Here is a 17,232-nt window from a genome sequence, read left to right as displayed (position 1 = left end):
TTGTCACATCATGGAGAGTGGCCCTGTACCCATTATACTTAATAACAGCACAGCTCTGTAATGGCATCCACATTATATATCCCCCTGACACCTCACACATCCACATCTGCTGACGTGTGTAGCATGATAGCCTGTGTGCCATGTTGAAGCATCATTTACAAGGACAACCACTAATCGGACTAGCAGGGGTTCTGTTGAGAAGGGGAAGTGATTATCATGGTTCCTCTACAGTCAATTCAATTTGTAGCCTATCAAGGCCAGTTTTATTGCAATGCAAATGTGAACTGTATGTGATTAGAAACAAGCTGCTGTCTGTGTCGTGTTGCACAGCGCTAAACTGGCATCTCTTTGAAAATTGTCACGCAATTAAAAATGTTGGTGGGGGAATGGAGATGAACCTCTTACTATGATCTGGACGTATACTTTTACCATTTATGCCAAATATTCACTACTTTTGAAAGAGACAACAAAATGTAGACAGTTTCGTTGACTTGGATTTCTCCTATTATGAATTACAAAATAAAATAGATAGCTAGCTGTATGTCCTTAAAATCTTCACATTTCTGATTTCTTTAAACTGAGCAAGATCCATTGTGATTTAATCAATCTGTCTGCCCTGCTATGCTCTTAGGCATTTAATTGGTTGAAATTATCTCTCTTTAAATCTAAGTTAATCATTAAAAAAAGTGGATTGTCAAGGCCCAAGGGGAGATATTTAATTTTCAGCAACCCACAATTAGATCACACACTGCTGTGAGGCTAAATGACTTGACCGGAGCTGACCAAAAGGCCTATCCAGAAACTACCAAAAAGATAACACACTATGGGTTGAATTATAATTATTAGGTCAAATTTGATATAAAGATCACAGACGTTATACCTTGTATAAATTGGACAAGCAATCATTCAGTAAGTACATGCTGGAGGTAGAGTATAATGTGAATGTAATATCCACATTATATTTATATTAAAGGCTGATGAAGCCGCAGCTGTCATATCCTGTGCTGATGACATACTGTATTAAGAGCTCTCCAGTGGCGTATTCCAGGTTTAAAAATGACTCACATGGATCAGTCCTCACCATTTGATGACATTGTAGATGGTCACTTCTTCCTCTCATTGTCTGTCAGATTGATAGTGAAGCATCGAGATGAGTCATGCAGTTCCGGTTTATCAATGTCTCCTTTTGAGGTAGACATTGAGTGTGTTGTTTCTGGACACTGAGATGATGTTATAGCACATCATGAGGTCTGTTTGCTAAATTGGGTCAAAATTGGAAATTAGCCCCTTGCTCTTCTTCAAATATTCATAACATGACATTTCAGATGTAGAGCAGCCCCAGACAGTGCTCCCTAATTGGCCAGTGCATTTATTCATGGTCTCATGTACCATATTGTTATTGGAGGGAGGGAGGGAGGGAGGGAGGGAGGGAGGGAGGGAGGGAGGGAGGGCAATACAGACAGCGAGAGAAGGAGAGGGAAAAAATAAAGAGAACGAGAGAAGAAAACCGACACTTGATTGTGGAAATTGAGGGGTTGGCCGTGTATTGGCTGTGTCTTTGTGGCAAGCATGGCACCTCCATAGTAACGCAGGATCACTGGGAGTGCAAGCGCAAACAATGGCCTCCTTGTCAAAAATGGAACAAATCCCTGAGGAAGAGGTGTCAGTAAAAAGGTTGATAACCTGGCATCTGGCAATTACTGCCAGGCCAAGTCATTAATCAGAGAGGCTCTCAGTCTCTTACTCCGACCGACTCAGCAGCAGTAGCAGTCGCAGACACACCATGGAGCACTCCTCCACTGAGGCCGGGACAGCCCTTAATGTGCTACGTTTGTTGTACCTATGTTTGTTGCTTATATGGGAGAATAATAATGAATAGCCTGGGATGACTGATCTTTAAAGACCTGAGGAGTTTGACTTTGAGAGAATTCTGATTCAAATTTGTTCCTCTGTGGAGGTACACAGTGTGTGTACCTGTGTGTCTGTTCTGTCTCTGTCAGGCCACATGTGCTGCCTCATGTCACACATGGAAGTGGTGTGTTTGTGTTGTGGATGATAGCAGCCGCAGCAGTGTGAGTTCAGATGCCCACTTGAGGCGGAGGAGGACGAATAGGACACTGCAGCAACACTGGCACGGCTGCCGCATGTCACAGCTGGGCTGTGTGTCGACACTGGCACCAACACGGCTAGCATGTCATAGCTGTTCACTGTGGTGACAGGGGGAGCCCTGCTCTCCTCCACATACTGCTACCGACACAGCCATCAGGCTCAACCCTGGAACCTGGGGTAAAAACCTATCCTCACAGCTGTCATCAGGCTACAGTCCTAGAACCTATGGTAAAAAAAAACACTATCCACACTGGGTTCGCTACAGAGAGGTAGTAGATACAGTAAGAGAGAGAGAATGTGTGTACTTCAGTAGTGTTCTCTATAAGAGTCGCCGCGTTGTAGTATCCTGTCATTACAGCTACTATATTCAGCATGGCAATTACTGCTGTGCCCACTTAAGAAATAGAGACCAAAGTTTATGCTTGTGCCATGTGTAAGAGAGAAGAAGACTGGGAAAAAGCATGTAAGTTAGTGTCTCGTTATTTTGCCATTCTTATACAGAAGCATATATAGCACAGTGGCTTTGACAACAGCGTATTGTTGAATATGTTCCATCCAAGACAGACACTAGCTTTTCATCATTGGATGTTTTATTAAATTTTGCTTCATACATTCAGAGTTTTAACTTCAGGAATGCTTGCTATTTTCAGATGTCTAGTTGTCATTAAAAGATATTCATATTAGAAAATTAGACATGAAGAATACTGGATTCCCTTGTGCTCGCACATCAAACAAAGATTTCTGTGGCAGGCAGTCAGTTCTCCTCCCCCAACCCATCCCCATCCCCTCCCCTTCCTCATCTCTCTCCCTCTCATCTCAAACCCCAAAGCACATCTTTCTATAGAGACCCTCACTCCAGACTCCACTAGACCTGGCAACCCCAGGAACTACCTCTGATAAACCCTCCCAATCTTCTGATCATCACCACAGTGTCTCTCTTTGAGGAATCAGAATGAAAAGGGTTGCCGATTTCACCTTCCCTGCTCCAGCGCTAATAGAGTAGATAAGCAGGTCCATATAATTAGAAACCAGTGAAATAATTGTAACAAGGGGCTAAATGCCTAGCTCTAGTTTTAATTAGCCGGTGCTTGAATTAATAATTGCCGCTTTTTAAATCAGAAATCAGTGACTGTTGTTTAGGCCGCTAGATTGGAATAATGGTGGTGGTATTGGCTGCTTTTTACATCTCAATATGTGCGTGTTTCACTGTGATGCACACTGGGCCTGGGAGGGTAGGGGAGGCGAAAAAAGCTGGGTCTATTTGGTTATCTTCCAAGTGCAGCGTAGCTCAGCCAAGATTAAATTCATTGGGTTTACGGTGGATATCAGTATTCGTTTTTTTATGTTATGTTGGAAAGAGCCAGGGGTGGGAGGCAGGCCAGGCAGTCTGCAGGGGGAGGAGAAGGAAAGAGAGGGGAAGAGAGAAAAAAAAGCTGCCGATGCTACAATTTACAGAGAATATCATCATCAACATCACCATCATCATTATAAAAACCCTCTCTGCTATTTAAACCATTGCCGGAATGAGGAAAAATATATGCTGTATATCTCCCATATGCCATAGAATTAAAAAAGGGATGAAGCAGCAGTGTCATCAGCTATCTGTTATCTGTTACCACTGTAACATCATGCCTCCATCGCTTTGCCCTTAGAGGATAGGTGGTTCTCTACAGACACTGTGTTAATGACAAGTCCTGACCTCACACCTCTTAACACTCGTGCATTAGACACAGGACTTAGTGGCAGGGGACTGCTCGGGCACAGCACCCTGGCGCCAGTGACAGCTGTAAATTTGATCAATCGGACTGTCAGGGTACACTGGCAGGTGTGGCAAGCGGGGCAGGCATAAAGATAACTGACATCTTGCTGTCATTACTGCTAGGGCCCTGCCGTCAATCTCGCCCTGATGCATTCGTTCCCTTCTTTCTCTTCCTCTGTTATTTTTCTTTCCATTAAAATAATTGCCTGTCGCCCTGAAACGGGGCCTCACTTTTCTTTCCCCAGGTCCCCCTTTCCAAAAGAATTTGGTGATGGATTAAATGCTTTGGAAACACCATAGGACCCGGAGGTGTGTTTGGGGAGAGCAAGGGCAGATTGAAGGCAAACTGATTCCAGCTCTCCGTTTCTGTCTCCTATCTATCACTGCCAATTGCTGTGCCTCTCAGGCCTGGGATTCTCATGCAGTGTTCATCACAGCGACAGAGTCGTAGATGGGAAATGGGTTTATTTGGTTTGAGAAAGCTGTGAAATCCTACTTCATAATTTTAGGGGTACTGTATATTCAGGTATTTAAGTTAGAGTTTTTTGTTGTTGTTATTATCACCAGCTTGCCTTTTATTTTATTTAAATTGAGCAATTTTGTAACTTTCAATCACATTAGCGTCAATCAGTTTCAAATTGAAATCCTCATTTAATTGAAATCATAATAACAAAAGGCACTGTTAACAAAATGGCTGAAACATTTTGATGATCACACAGTGCTGGGTATTGTTTAATGTGCTGTCTATATAGAGTGGTTACAGGCAGTACCATCTGGTATTTCTAGATGGAGAGCAGAGCAGGTACTCAGGCTTGGCTTTCCATTACCCTTGTCAGTGCATCACTGCTGTGAGTCAGTAGATAATGTGTGCTGCGCTCCGCTCTGCTCTGCACCGGCTGCATGTCTGTCCCAGGTTTGTCCCTCTCACCTTCTACCACCCTTTACACCACTACAGAACACTACCGCATTGCTGTCACGTCCCCAGCCCTGGCTGGCCCCTCCACAGCCTGTCTTAATGCCCTGCTCCCCAACGGACCCCAGGGGGCTTGGTGAAGGCCCGGGGCCATGGCGCTAACGCCGCTACGTCGCTACGCTAGCTCAGCTCCCACCGCTCCGGGAAGAGCAGCAGCAGTGGTGGAGGAATGTGGGACATTATGCAAATGAGAGGGCTTAGAGCAGGGCTCTAATCAAGCGTTGGCAGTGGTTGGACAGCCGCAGGACAGCTAGGCGCAACTTTCACATCAGCTGACAAAGGAGAAAACAGCTGCATGTTACACTGTGGATTTATTACACTGCCTGGCTGACGATAAGGAGGCTGATATGTCTGCGCCGCTCACCAAACAGGTCTAACAAACCTTAATGGAGACGGTGAAGCAGGGGGTTTTCATGTAAGCCAGTCAACCTGTCTTTCTAGGACAACTTTTATTTTCAGTTATTACATATACTGGGAATGTATTTACTAAACTGGCATATTGGGAAAAAGTCAAATTAAGAATTAGATTGTTTTTTGTATGCTCTTCAATGTAAAGAAATACAAAGTGTTTAAAAAGGAATCAACATACACTAAAGAGCCTAGAATTCAAGTCCAATTCAAGTCCTGGCACCCAAATGGCAGAAACCAGCCTCCTCCTGAAGCTAGGACAGCAGAGTCCCTGACCATTTTCTGAAAAACCTGAAACCCTACCTTTTCAAGCAGTATCTTAAATAATCCTCCTCCTCACCTTGACCCCCCCCCCCCCCCCCCCCTTCTAGCTACGTTATTGAGTAAAACATGACTTTCTATGCCTGTGCAGTGGTGGATAAAGTACCCAATTGTCATACTTCAGTAAAATTAAAGATACCTTAATATAAAATGACTCAAGTAAAAGTGAAAGTCACCCAGTAAAATACTAGTTGAGTAAAATTCAAAAAGTATTTGCTTTTAAATATACTTAAGTATCAAAAGTAAAAGTATAAATCATTTCAAATTCCTTATATTAAGCAAATCAGACGGCACAATTTTCTTGTTTATTTTTGTTTATGGTTAGCCAGGGGCAGTCTCCAACACCCAGACATAATTTACAAACAAATTTTACAAATCAGCCTAATTTAAAAAATAATAAAAAATAATAAACAAATACACACAAAAAAAGCATTCATGTTTAGTGAGTCCGCCAGTAGGGATTTTCTCTTGATAAGTAGATTAATTGGACCATTTTCCTGTTCTTTTGGGTGTCAGGGAAAATGTATGGAGTGAAAAGTACATTATTTTCTTTAGGAATGTAGTGAAGTAAAGGTAAAAGTTGTCAAAAATATAAATAGTAAAGTAAAGTACAGACCAAAAAAATGACTTAAGTGGTACTTTAAAGTATTTTTACTTAAGTACTTTACACCTCTGTGCCTGTGATATGTGGTTGTCTTACCTAGCTATCTTAAGATGTATGTGCTAACTGTAAGCCGTTCTGGATAAGAGCGTCTGCTAAATTACTAAAATGTAAAATGTAAATTCAATAGGTCTACATCTTAAGACACGCTCTGTGTTGATAAATAAACTGTGCTTTGAAAGTCATTTGACAATACATTTGCTCCTCTTGGATAAGCAATCCCTTTCTTTCCAACAGTGCCTTGCCTTGGCAGTGTTTTGTAAGTATTTGTGTGACAATCCACTTCCTTTATCTCCGGGGCCGACTATCCTTCATCTGCTTAGTGTCAGCTTGTGCCTATTAAACAGATATGGGCTTCCCATACATCTTTTCAGGGAAAGGGATTTCAATGTTTCTCTGTGGCATGCCAGCTGTGATTACTCTGATTCTACTCTGATGGTCTGGCCTCGTCTTCTTCTACTTGTCTCCCCATGCAGTCATTACGAGCAGGACCGCAGTGCGCTCAAGAAGAGGGAGTGGGAGCGGCGGACTCAGGAGGTGCAGCAGGACGAAGATCTCTTCTCCTCCGGGTTTAATCTGTTCGGGGAGCCGTACAAGGTAAGGGCCTGGGAAGGAAGGAGGAAGGGGTGGGGAGGAGGGTAGTCAGCATCCAGCATCCATCCCTTTTTCTAGGACATTACTTGGCAACAGGCATGATGGAAGTTGCTAAATAAAATAAGATTACTCCTCCAACTTAAACATGTATAGATGTATAAAGAACACATTAACCCCCAGTAACTGAGCAGTCTTGTGAGTCTATCTCCAGTCTACTCTGGCTCCTCCAGTCTTTGGGTTCCATCAGTGTCTGCCAGTCTCCAAAAGCACATTATCCACTGCCTGCCAGATCTGTGTGTGTTCTCTCATGCTCTGTGTGTTACTGGATGAATGAGACACCACAGATGGTCAAAACAGTATTTCTATAGTGGGCCAAAAGTAGCTTCTTCTATGCCTTCCCTCATGTCCTGTTACTTTATGTTATATTAATTGAAGGGATTGGAGACAACTGACTGCGTCCAAACAGATTACTATCCATGCGGGGGCTGTAGGAATAGACAGCTAATGTGGAAAGGATAAGATATTACAAATGTTAAATTGTTTAAAATGATCTGCTTCTCTATATTCCTTGAAATGCTTTGCAATTCATGCTGTTATGTTTTGCTGTAGCGTGTATTTTCCATTGTGCACTGAACACACTGAATGATGTACAGTAGAGTAATGACAAATGTGAAAGATGATCACACCTCTCATGTGTACGTCATGGAGGTGCCAAGCAGTCTCAGTCCTTCATGTCTCCCCTTCTCTCCTGGATGATATGTATCCATTGGCTGACTGGCTGCAGACAGGTGACAAGACCGATAGTTGAGGAGAGTGTGTGTGTGTGCGAGTGCAAGTGTGTGTGAGTAGCTAAGCAGTGTCAATAGAGAGGGATTCTCCTGTGTATGGGTTGTGAGCAGGATCAATGGAAGCCTGAGGTATGAGGGCAGTCAGGGCATTGTTCCATAGCCACGCTTGGGATCTCTCAGCTAACTAACTGGACAGATGGGGGACTCAGTCAATAGGACTGTCATGTTTTTACTAAGGCCAAGGTGTCCCTTTTTAAGAACCCTATCTTCTTTCTCAATCACTCAATGCTTTCTCTTCTCCCTCTCTGTATCAATCCACCTAGGTTCTTTCCCCTTTTACTGTATTTGTGTTTTCTGTCATGGCCATTCCGACAGACATGGAAAACGGTTATCGCTGTAATCAAAGAATACTGATTGTGATAACTGCCATTGTAACTGTGATAAAATTATCACAAATCGTATTAAGTCCCATTTAATTGAGATATGTGCACTACAAATGACATGTGCCACAAATATTCTCACAAGGTCCCCACGTGTTTCTTGGGTTTTGGAGAGCCATCTAGTGTATTTCCCAACATGTTGTGTTGCTGCATTATTTCCTCCTCTGTACCAGCCTGATTGGGTAATTAAAAGTGATTAAGACTGATTTGAATAAGTCCTCGTTATCCGCATCTGGTATAATTCATCATCACTGCAAAGGAAACATTCCTTCAAGATCATACACACTATTTATACTTTCATACAGTAAATAGCTTTCTAACACTACAGATTATCTGTAAACGGCACCTTTAGAGAGAGTGTGGCTTTCAAGGAAAGAGGGCGTGGAACCTGTCCATCACATCAACATGGAGGTAGACGTATTTGTGGAAATAAACAAGTAGTGACTGTGTCCCCTTTGAAGGCTAATTGCCCATGTCACATGACATGGTGCAGTCTCCCCTCGCTGCGGCTTCGCTTCAATAGTGGATCAGCGCCACCACACATAAATACACACGCGCACACACAGGGGAGCACGCACGTGCGCACACAGACGCAACCGTTCATCTTCATCTGATCGCCCACTGCTCCTCTTAGCCTGGGAAATTAGGTTCCAGAACACATGAGTGTTCTCTTAAACACACGCAACCTCTCTGCAAACTGGGTCACCCTTAATGACAGAAAAACAGGCACACAGAGCTATCTACTCCCTTTATTTTAATTTATACTAAAACAGGGTGTCTCTATCCCTTATATAGGACTGTGTGAAATGTAATTGTGGATGCTGGTATGTGAGTATGTATGTGTCTTTGTGGAAATGGGGTGTGTTTTGGGGGGTAGGAGGATGTGTCTGTTTTTGTCTGCTCGTGCTCATGTTGGTGTGTTTGTGTCTGTGTGAAGGAATGCGCTGGCCCAGCATTCTTCCAGTGAGTAAGCAGACAGACAGCAGGGGTAATGGGGAAAGGAACTCTCAGTCTAGGTGGGTGGACTGCTACAACCCAAGAGTCAAACAAAGAGCAATGTATTAGCCTTTCAGTAAATATGCCAAATATGCCAGTTTGGAATGTGACATTTGACAACATTTTACAGATGCTGATGTGACTGTATCATGAGGGAACATCCTCATTCACTTTGGTTTCGATTAACAACAGCTAGAGTACAGTGAGGTCACATATTAACGTATGTATTGTCAATCATGTAACTGCACTTTCCTAAATAGAGATGGCTTTCACCAGGCTATACTGTAGTTAGAGGATTACAGCCTGAGACAGATCTGTTCTCCAGACCCCCACAGTGTCAGCTAATAGTCATTGATGTCATCACATCTGCAGGAAAATGGACTCTCCACTCCAGGCTTTAGTATTTGGGCATGTAAGCTGGGGGACTTAAGGGCCGGTAAAGATGATGTGTGTTTAGAAACCAATGTGTCCTGTTAGTGCATGACTGGTTCAGCGATACTTTCTCCTTAGCTTTCTCCTTAGCCCCCTCTCTCTTCCTCTCTCTCCCAGCCTAGTGCTCAGTAGAGAGTAATAGCAGTACTTTCCTCTCCTCTGTGAAACACTGTTTGTAGTTCTCCCACATCTCAGGCCGCTATTAGTTAATCCCCCTTTAATCCTGTTTAATGGAACTATGCTGTTAGCAGCTATTTGGGACTGATTTACTGCTTTCCCAGCTCCACTGGCACCTAGAGAGACGCCGCACAGCCGAGGAGAGCTGGCTGTGCCCTCAGAGGTCCCCTGCTCCCCCTGGCTCCCCCTGGTCCCCCCTGGCCTTGGTGCCATCAGCAGGATGTGTACTTCGTGTACTCCCGGGACCCCTCTCTACCTCCTCCTGGACAGGTCTCTGTGAACGCACAGCCAAGTTGTTTTTAAAAGCCTGTAAAGCCCAGTGAAGGTCAGGCCTTTGGACTTCAGCCAACGCTGCTGCACCACTCTGGCACAAAGAGACCTACCTTTTCCCCCTCAAGGCAAATATTCCCAAATAAACCTTCCTATGCCCCTCCCTCCTTCTTCCTCCTTCTCCCTCCTCCACCAACTGCTGAGTCAAGAGGAGCAGCAGAGTAAATGAGGAATAGCTGCCAAGTTATTCAGCCATTTTCTCCATTTTCTGCAAATGTATTTTGTGTTCCTCCTCAGTCGTCAGCTCCGGTACTGGATGTTTTATTCATGGGCACCAGCATTACTGTTGAGGAGCAGACTCTTAGAGATGGAGAAGGAGATTAATTAATTTATTCAATGCTAACTTTTGCTCTCCATGGGTGTAAGAGATGCAATATAAAATAGTTATATTTTTTAGAATGTAATTGTATATTCCCCCGACCGTCATTGCTGTCAGATTTTATCAATAGGTTTAAAAAGTAGGATTGCGTCATATTAAATTATTAGTCCATTACGTTCCCAGTTTATTTCCGAATTGTATTGTGGTTTGTTGCTGATTCTGTTAGGAGGCTACCTTACATCTACTAGCTCCTGGATCCCCTGCTGTCGTTAGTGCTCTATTGATTTCAGATGATTTGTGCTAGGTGTTTACTCATGTGGACCCATATTGATGCTCTTTATTGGGAAGCACTAATGGATATTATGCAAACTGCTGAGGCTTTCTGCTCCTGCACCAGTGAGGAAGGGAGGCTTTTACAGATGGGCTTACAAAGGAGAGAGACTATTCAACAGATAAGGATAGCTGGATGAGTCTTTGCTCTGGGTCTTTAACTCATTCTTTTTTTTTAAAGACTTAACAGATTTAAGTTTTCAGATTTTTCTTAATTTACGAATTGAAGGCAAATAACTGTTAACAGATAACCACATGGCCCATTGTAAACACTGCCAATCCCATGACAAGCAGTGTGAGAGAACAGTGCACATAACATCACTGTAGGATCAGCCTACAGCCCATCATAGTATTGTATTGTAGCATCAGTGCAGATTATTTTATCCTCGTATGAGTCTATAGGCTTTAGGCTAGAGACAATAATGTACTGGCACACAACTCCAGGTAAATAAACTTCTGACACAAATATTAGTGCTGGGATGACATAAGATGGATTTATTTCTTTGTAAGGTCTCAAGGACCCTATATAATATCCCTGTAGCATGTGCATTACTCACCATCCTCACTTACAGACAATATATGAAATGTGTCAATAATGTATTTTCCACACAGAATCCCATTCACTCACATCCTTGAAAATCCACAGGAGTCCTCTTTACTATGCTGTGATATGACAACAACAAAAAGCAAACTTTGTATGGATAAAACCTACTTTCCCCTTCATACAGTACTGTATGAATCAGCTCATAGTCAAATTAGCTTTTCATTTTGCTCTTTGTTTCTCAGTTAAATCATAAAAGGCTAGCATTAAGGCATGATCCCAGTGAGGTGCTTTACGATTGCTTGGCAGAGCCGTGATGGCAGAGCTGTGGTGGGGTGGCAGAACTGTGGTGGCAGGCAGGGTGTGAACTGTGGGATCTGATGCTGATTTAGAGAGCAAACGCAGCCTCCCATTGCGAGCCTGTTGGCCTGCACAGAGTGGTATTGCCCTAGTGCCCAGACCTGGCACATCACTACTGCTGCCTGCCACCATACAAAGTCTGTCTCTTTAGTATTCTCCTATTCAAAGGCTTTTTCAGATCCTCACTGCAAACACACACACACCCACAAACACTTCAACAGAGCTGCTTCCTGGGGAGAAATGTCCATTGACAAGAGGCCAGCTGCTTTCCTCTTGATGAGTGCCTTTCTCTTTTTAAAGCCTTTCCCATTTGAGTTGAGAAACACGGCAGGCAAAGGTTCATCAGTCTCCACTCGTTGAAGAAATGCCATATGCTCTGATTTAAGAAATGAAGTATTAGGCATGTCATTGGAAGCCTTTAACGTAATGGGGATCAGCTCAGCAGAAGTCTTGTCAGCTGATGGCATGAGTTCATGAAGGCAGTGGAGTATAGTAGCCTTTGTTCCATAAAGATAAGGAGTTCTGACGGAGGTACTTTAATCATTGTTTAGAACCTGCTACAGTATGGCCTCCTGGGTGGCGCAGCGGACTAAGGCGCTGCGTCGCAGTGCTAGAGGCGTCACTGCAGACCCGGGTTCGATCCCGGGTTGTATCACAACCACCCGTGATTGGGAGTCCCATAGGGCGGCGCACAATTGGCCCAGCATTGTCCGGGTTAGGGGAGGGTTTGGCGGGGATTTTCAAGTAGGCCATCATTGTAAATAAGAATTTGTTCTTAACTGACTTGCCTAGTTAAATAAAGGTGTAAAAAAAGTATATAATGAGGTTTTAACAGGTTCCTTCAAAAAGAAAAACAATAATTAAACATCTATTTACAGGAGTGTAACAAAAAAATATAGTAGATAACATTGTTATACTTCTCTGTTCTAGTGAATCTACTCCAGTCCTCAGCTGTAGTTAGCCTGCAGTCAGACTGCAGTCAGTGCACTGAAGGACAGCCCTGCTCCAACTCAAGCTCCAGGTCTACTCCAGCAGCCCAGGGCTTCCTTCTCTACACAAGAGGCCTTTGTGCACTGTCGTCCACATTGCTTTCCCCTCACTGAGAATGACAGCATCTGGGAGGTCCACAAGTGCCCCTTCAACATCACACTCACTAAAAATATTGAGCCCTCACAGCATGGCTTAAATAACCTGTGTGTGCTTAGGCTCCTCTTTGGACGATACACAGACTGTGAAAAACAGACTGCTGCTTTGGGCTGGTTGCTGGTTTTTCAAACACAGGTTGCTGTTACTGTTAGGGGGTTGTCTAGGCTGTCAGGGCTGTTTGAGGCTTATCCCTCTCTTGCTTCTGAAGTTATGACTGGCCTGATACAGGGGTCACTCCTTAGTGTGTATCACACACGCACTCAAACCCTACACTCCAACCCAAGCAGTCCAATCTGCCACCTCAGGTCTCTTGGCCCTCCCACCCCTACGGGAGGGCAGCTCCTGCTCAGTCCAGTCCAAGCTCTTCTCTGTCCTAGCACCCCAATGGTGGAAAGAAGGACACATTTCTTTAGCTTTAACTATGTTATTGAGGAAAATGTACTTCTTATGGCTGTGATATGTGGTTGTCCCACCTAGCTATCTTAAGATGAATGCACTAACTGTAAGTCGCTCTGGATAATAGCGTCTGCTAAATGACTCAAATGTAAATGTATCACTGCTCATTGGAGACATACTGTTCTTTTGGACACATCCAGGACTTTAAAAGATCCTTTGAAAGCTATCCTGTTTTCTAGTTAGATACCCCAAAAGCTTGTTTTATCTCCTCCTCTTTCCCTATACCCCTGTGTCCTAATAAACTGCCACTTTTTCTGTCCCTAATATCAACCTCCCCCATCACTGCTCAGCAACAACTACATGGACAGTAACTCGGCATAGTTATCCATTTGGGTGAGCTTAATTGTAATACATTTTGGAACAACAAGTGCATGGCCATTAGAGTTTTATGGTGGACATTATAGTGATGCTGTGCAAGGTCAGGGGTGGTCAGGGGTGAGTCTTGGCAGAGAGCAGTTTAGCCCTAGCTGGCATCTTCTCTTTTTATAGAGGTCAGAGGTTAAACACCCAGCAGATAATTCCCCTTCCCAGCAGCATAATGGCTCTTCATGCTCCACACCCTCCCTTCCCCTAACCATCAACCATCATTTGATTATTGTGCAAATACACAGGCTTATGCTTCCTGAGTCTGACAGAGCGTTGCGCTATTATCACCACCACAGTCCTCTGTGATACCAAAGGGATACGCTGCTACACTGTACATATTTATCATTTTTTCCTTTGTTGCCTTTGAATAGCCTAATTATATCCCTATACAGAAAACAGCTTTGCATGGCTCTGCAATTTTATTGTACGACTGAAATGAGTCTTCATTTGCAGTCCTTTTCAAACAGATGTTCTAATTTCTGTTTATATAGCGTGCATCTTAGCATAATGCATCTGCAATTGTTGTACGTTCTTACTAGGCTCTTACCTCTTACACGTAAAAGACCAGTAAACACAGGTTTGGGCTGAATTTAACAGTAATGTGTTGCACATTAAATAGAATGTTGCCTGTTATGAAAGTAATGAGTTTGGGGGTGGTTATGCATGCCTTTTGTCTGAAAAGCCCAGTATAAAAGAATTATATGCTGAACTAGCCAAAACAAAACAAGTATTATAACTTGGGACTTTTGCTGCAAAATTATTTTATTGGAGGTTTTCCTACAGATTAAAGTGTACCCCTGAGAGAAAGGATATTAGAAGACAGGAGTGTGTTAACATTGCCACATATCACTATTGACTAAGAATACAGTTGAACAGATTAGAAGATTATCAAGGTCATCCTATTGGTCTACTATATTCCCCCCAGTGTGACTAGATTATAAACTACTGTCTTTTTATACTGACAGACAGAAGCAACCAGTCTATCCACTTTGGGGGGGACCAACAACCTAAACAAGGTATCTATTATCTATAGATCCACACTAACAATGCTTGTTTTAATCACTTGTTTAATACACGCTAATACACCAACTGTGCCATCTTACAGATGGATTTATTAAAGTGCTTTGGATAGAACTATAGTTTCATACAGTTTGTAAGGTGCATATTAGACTCTGTAATGATAGCTGTTTATAGCTTAGAAAAGGGGCTACTTTTTCATTTTCAGAGTTGCTTGATATACAGCCTAATGGTCTTGCTCACTGAGGCATGATTGCACCCTTCTCTATGCGCGCACACACACATCAACCTCTCTCTCACACACACTGCCTGCAGTGTTCCTGGCTGTCTGTAATTAGGTGTAGCTCTGATGACCTGCTGCTCTCTGTCTGTTGTCAGAGTAGTGGGGAAATGATGATAACATGGTGGAGGGGGCTGGGGGGTATATAGTAGGAACTGAATATCTATACATTATACATCTCACCGTCTCTCCTCTCTCTGTCTCTGCAGACCAACAAAGGTGATGCTCTGGCCAACCGCGTACAGAACACTCTGGGGAACTACGATGAGATGAAGGAGCTCCTGACCAGCCACTCCAACCAGAGCCACCTGGTGGGGATCCCCAAGAACTCTGTTCCCCAGACCCCCGGACCCAGCTTCTTCACCGAGGGGGCCCAGAGGACGAGCAACAGGACGGGCACGGGGCACAATACCACCTCCATGCACCCTCCGCCCTCCTCTTCATCCCTGACCAGCTCCACCCGGCTGAGCGGCCATCAGAGCTCCAAGAAGTCCCGCTCCTCCGACTGGTTGCAGGGAGCCCACTGCTCCAGCAGCACCAGCACCCAAGAGGTGGGGGTGCAGGGAGTGGGGGTACCAACCAGCAGCAGGGGGAAACACTTGTCTACCCATGAGCAGCAGCAGCAGCAACCCCAGAGACACGAGGAGCTGTTCAGCTCACAGGGCGACGCCGTGGGCCACAAGGGAGACTCCAGCAGCAGCCCCAACTCCTCCACCTCCAGGAGGCATGGCGGTGGGCAGCAGCAGGCCCCTAAGGCCCCTTCGGCGGCTGAGCATGGCGGATACAAGGACAGCAACAATCATGTTAAATCTCCCCTGGAGCAGGAGCCGGGCTCCCACGGGTCCAGTTCCCCCGTGGCCTCCACCTCCCTGCTGCCCAGTGGCCTTTCCACGCCAACCTTCCCCCAGGGCCTGCACGTCAAGCCCAGCGCCGTGCAGCAGCAGAAGCCCACGGCCTACGTTCGGCCCATGGACGGCCAGGACCAGGTGCCCCTGGACTCCCCGGAGCTCAAACCTCCTCTGGAAGTGGGGGACATGGGCTACAGCAACCTAGCCTTTGGCAGCACCACCACCAGCTCCAAGAGCAAGCTGCCCAAGCTGACCCTGACACAGACTGGGGAGGTAGGTACCTGCATGATTCACTTGACTCTACAGTACACACACACACACATGGCTTGTTGATAGATAGCAAGTTCTGGGGAACAGGTCACTTGTGCTGTGTTAGATCATCTGGCAGTAGGAAGGGGAAAGAGGTTCAGCCAGATAAGTTTGGCCTGTGACTTTCCCCCTGCATGATCTGTTTTTCATTGAGTCCTGGCAAAGACTGAGCCTGACATAATGGAGAGTCCTTATTAATAATCAGCCGTTCAGTTCTCCTCCTCTGGCGACTCCTGCTCCTCAACCCAGCCAGCTGAGGGGCCACAGGGTTAAGGGGCCTTCCTTACATCCACTCCACCACACACACACACACACACACACACACACACACACACACACACACACACACACACACACACACACACACACACACACACACACACACACACACACACACACACCCTACAATCCCTCACTATGAAATGAATCTCGGGTGGAAAATCACTCATGATTAATAGCCATTTTAATTCACATGGGCCCGCTTTACTTATTCATGTAACCAGTTTTGACATATGATTTGTTTTGGCCTCACTGATGGATTGTATTACAGTTAGTGTTTTAGCATTTACCCTATGGTCTTATAGGTTTATGTATAATATATCCGAAATAGGTAATACTGTATAAACCTTTGTTTTAGCCTCCAGATATTTGGCTTGTTCCTCCCATAATATTGTATGTAATTGGCTTGTAATGTATATATGATGATGATGATGAATGCGTTATTATTTCTGAACAGTTTACAACACTGTAAAGTAATACTCATCAGTTATTGCTGGTAGTTGAGAGGAATTCTTGTTTAATACATTTATCCCTCCTTGTAGCCTCTTAGCTTGACACAGTCAGACCATCTTAGTCTGGAGTCATTTGTGATCTGAAGGCTTGTCATGTCAGTCCATTTGTGTGTCAGCAACACAAGCAGGGCTGAGAGTCTATTGCTGTGATGACTTTAGCCCCGACTGTTTATCTTCTAATGTTGGGAGGCAAGGGATGTTCATTTTAATGCAGGGAGCGTTTGTCTCAGCTCTCAGCCAGTGGCGTGCTGGAGAATATTTTTGAACCAGACAAAATGGGCCTGCTGCTTTTGAACGCTTTGCAGGTTAACACAACATTCATCCTAATGTATTCTCACCTGAGGTCACACACTCATTATTTTAGAAAACTTTGTCCACCTGATTGGAATCCGCTCCGTTTAATCCTGAACATAATTAGCCAAGGCGTACTGTCTCTCTCTTCTCTCCTTATCTCCCCCTCTTCGCCACTTAGGACAGTGCA

At 44.4% G+C, this 17,232-nt stretch overlaps 1 protein-coding gene across 2 annotated transcripts in view; it reads left to right on the top strand.

The window, feature by feature from the left end:
• Positions 1-17,232, top strand: part of LOC106604958 (AF4/FMR2 family member 2) — a 179,281-nt gene that overhangs the window by 31,920 nt on the left and 130,129 nt on the right. The window contains exons 2-3 of one of the 2 annotated variants that reach the window (XM_014200135.3): positions 6,708-6,828; positions 15,013-15,924. In XM_014200135.3, the coding sequence (XP_014055610.3) occupies positions 6,708-6,828; positions 15,013-15,924 (1,033 nt within the window). Of the gene's footprint in view, positions 1-6,707; positions 6,829-12,458; positions 14,523-15,012; positions 15,925-17,232 lie in introns of those variants that run through there. The other variant, XM_082975226.1, reaches the window with a different exon arrangement.

The sequence above is a fragment of the Salmo salar genome, chromosome 05 (genome assembly GCF_965601325.2).
Source record: "Salmo salar chromosome 05, fSalSal1, whole genome shotgun sequence".
Classification (NCBI taxonomy): domain Eukaryota; kingdom Metazoa; phylum Chordata; class Actinopteri; order Salmoniformes; family Salmonidae; genus Salmo; species Salmo salar.
Note: the sequence above shows the minus strand (reverse complement) of the source record. Positions and strands in the feature narration are given on the sequence as shown.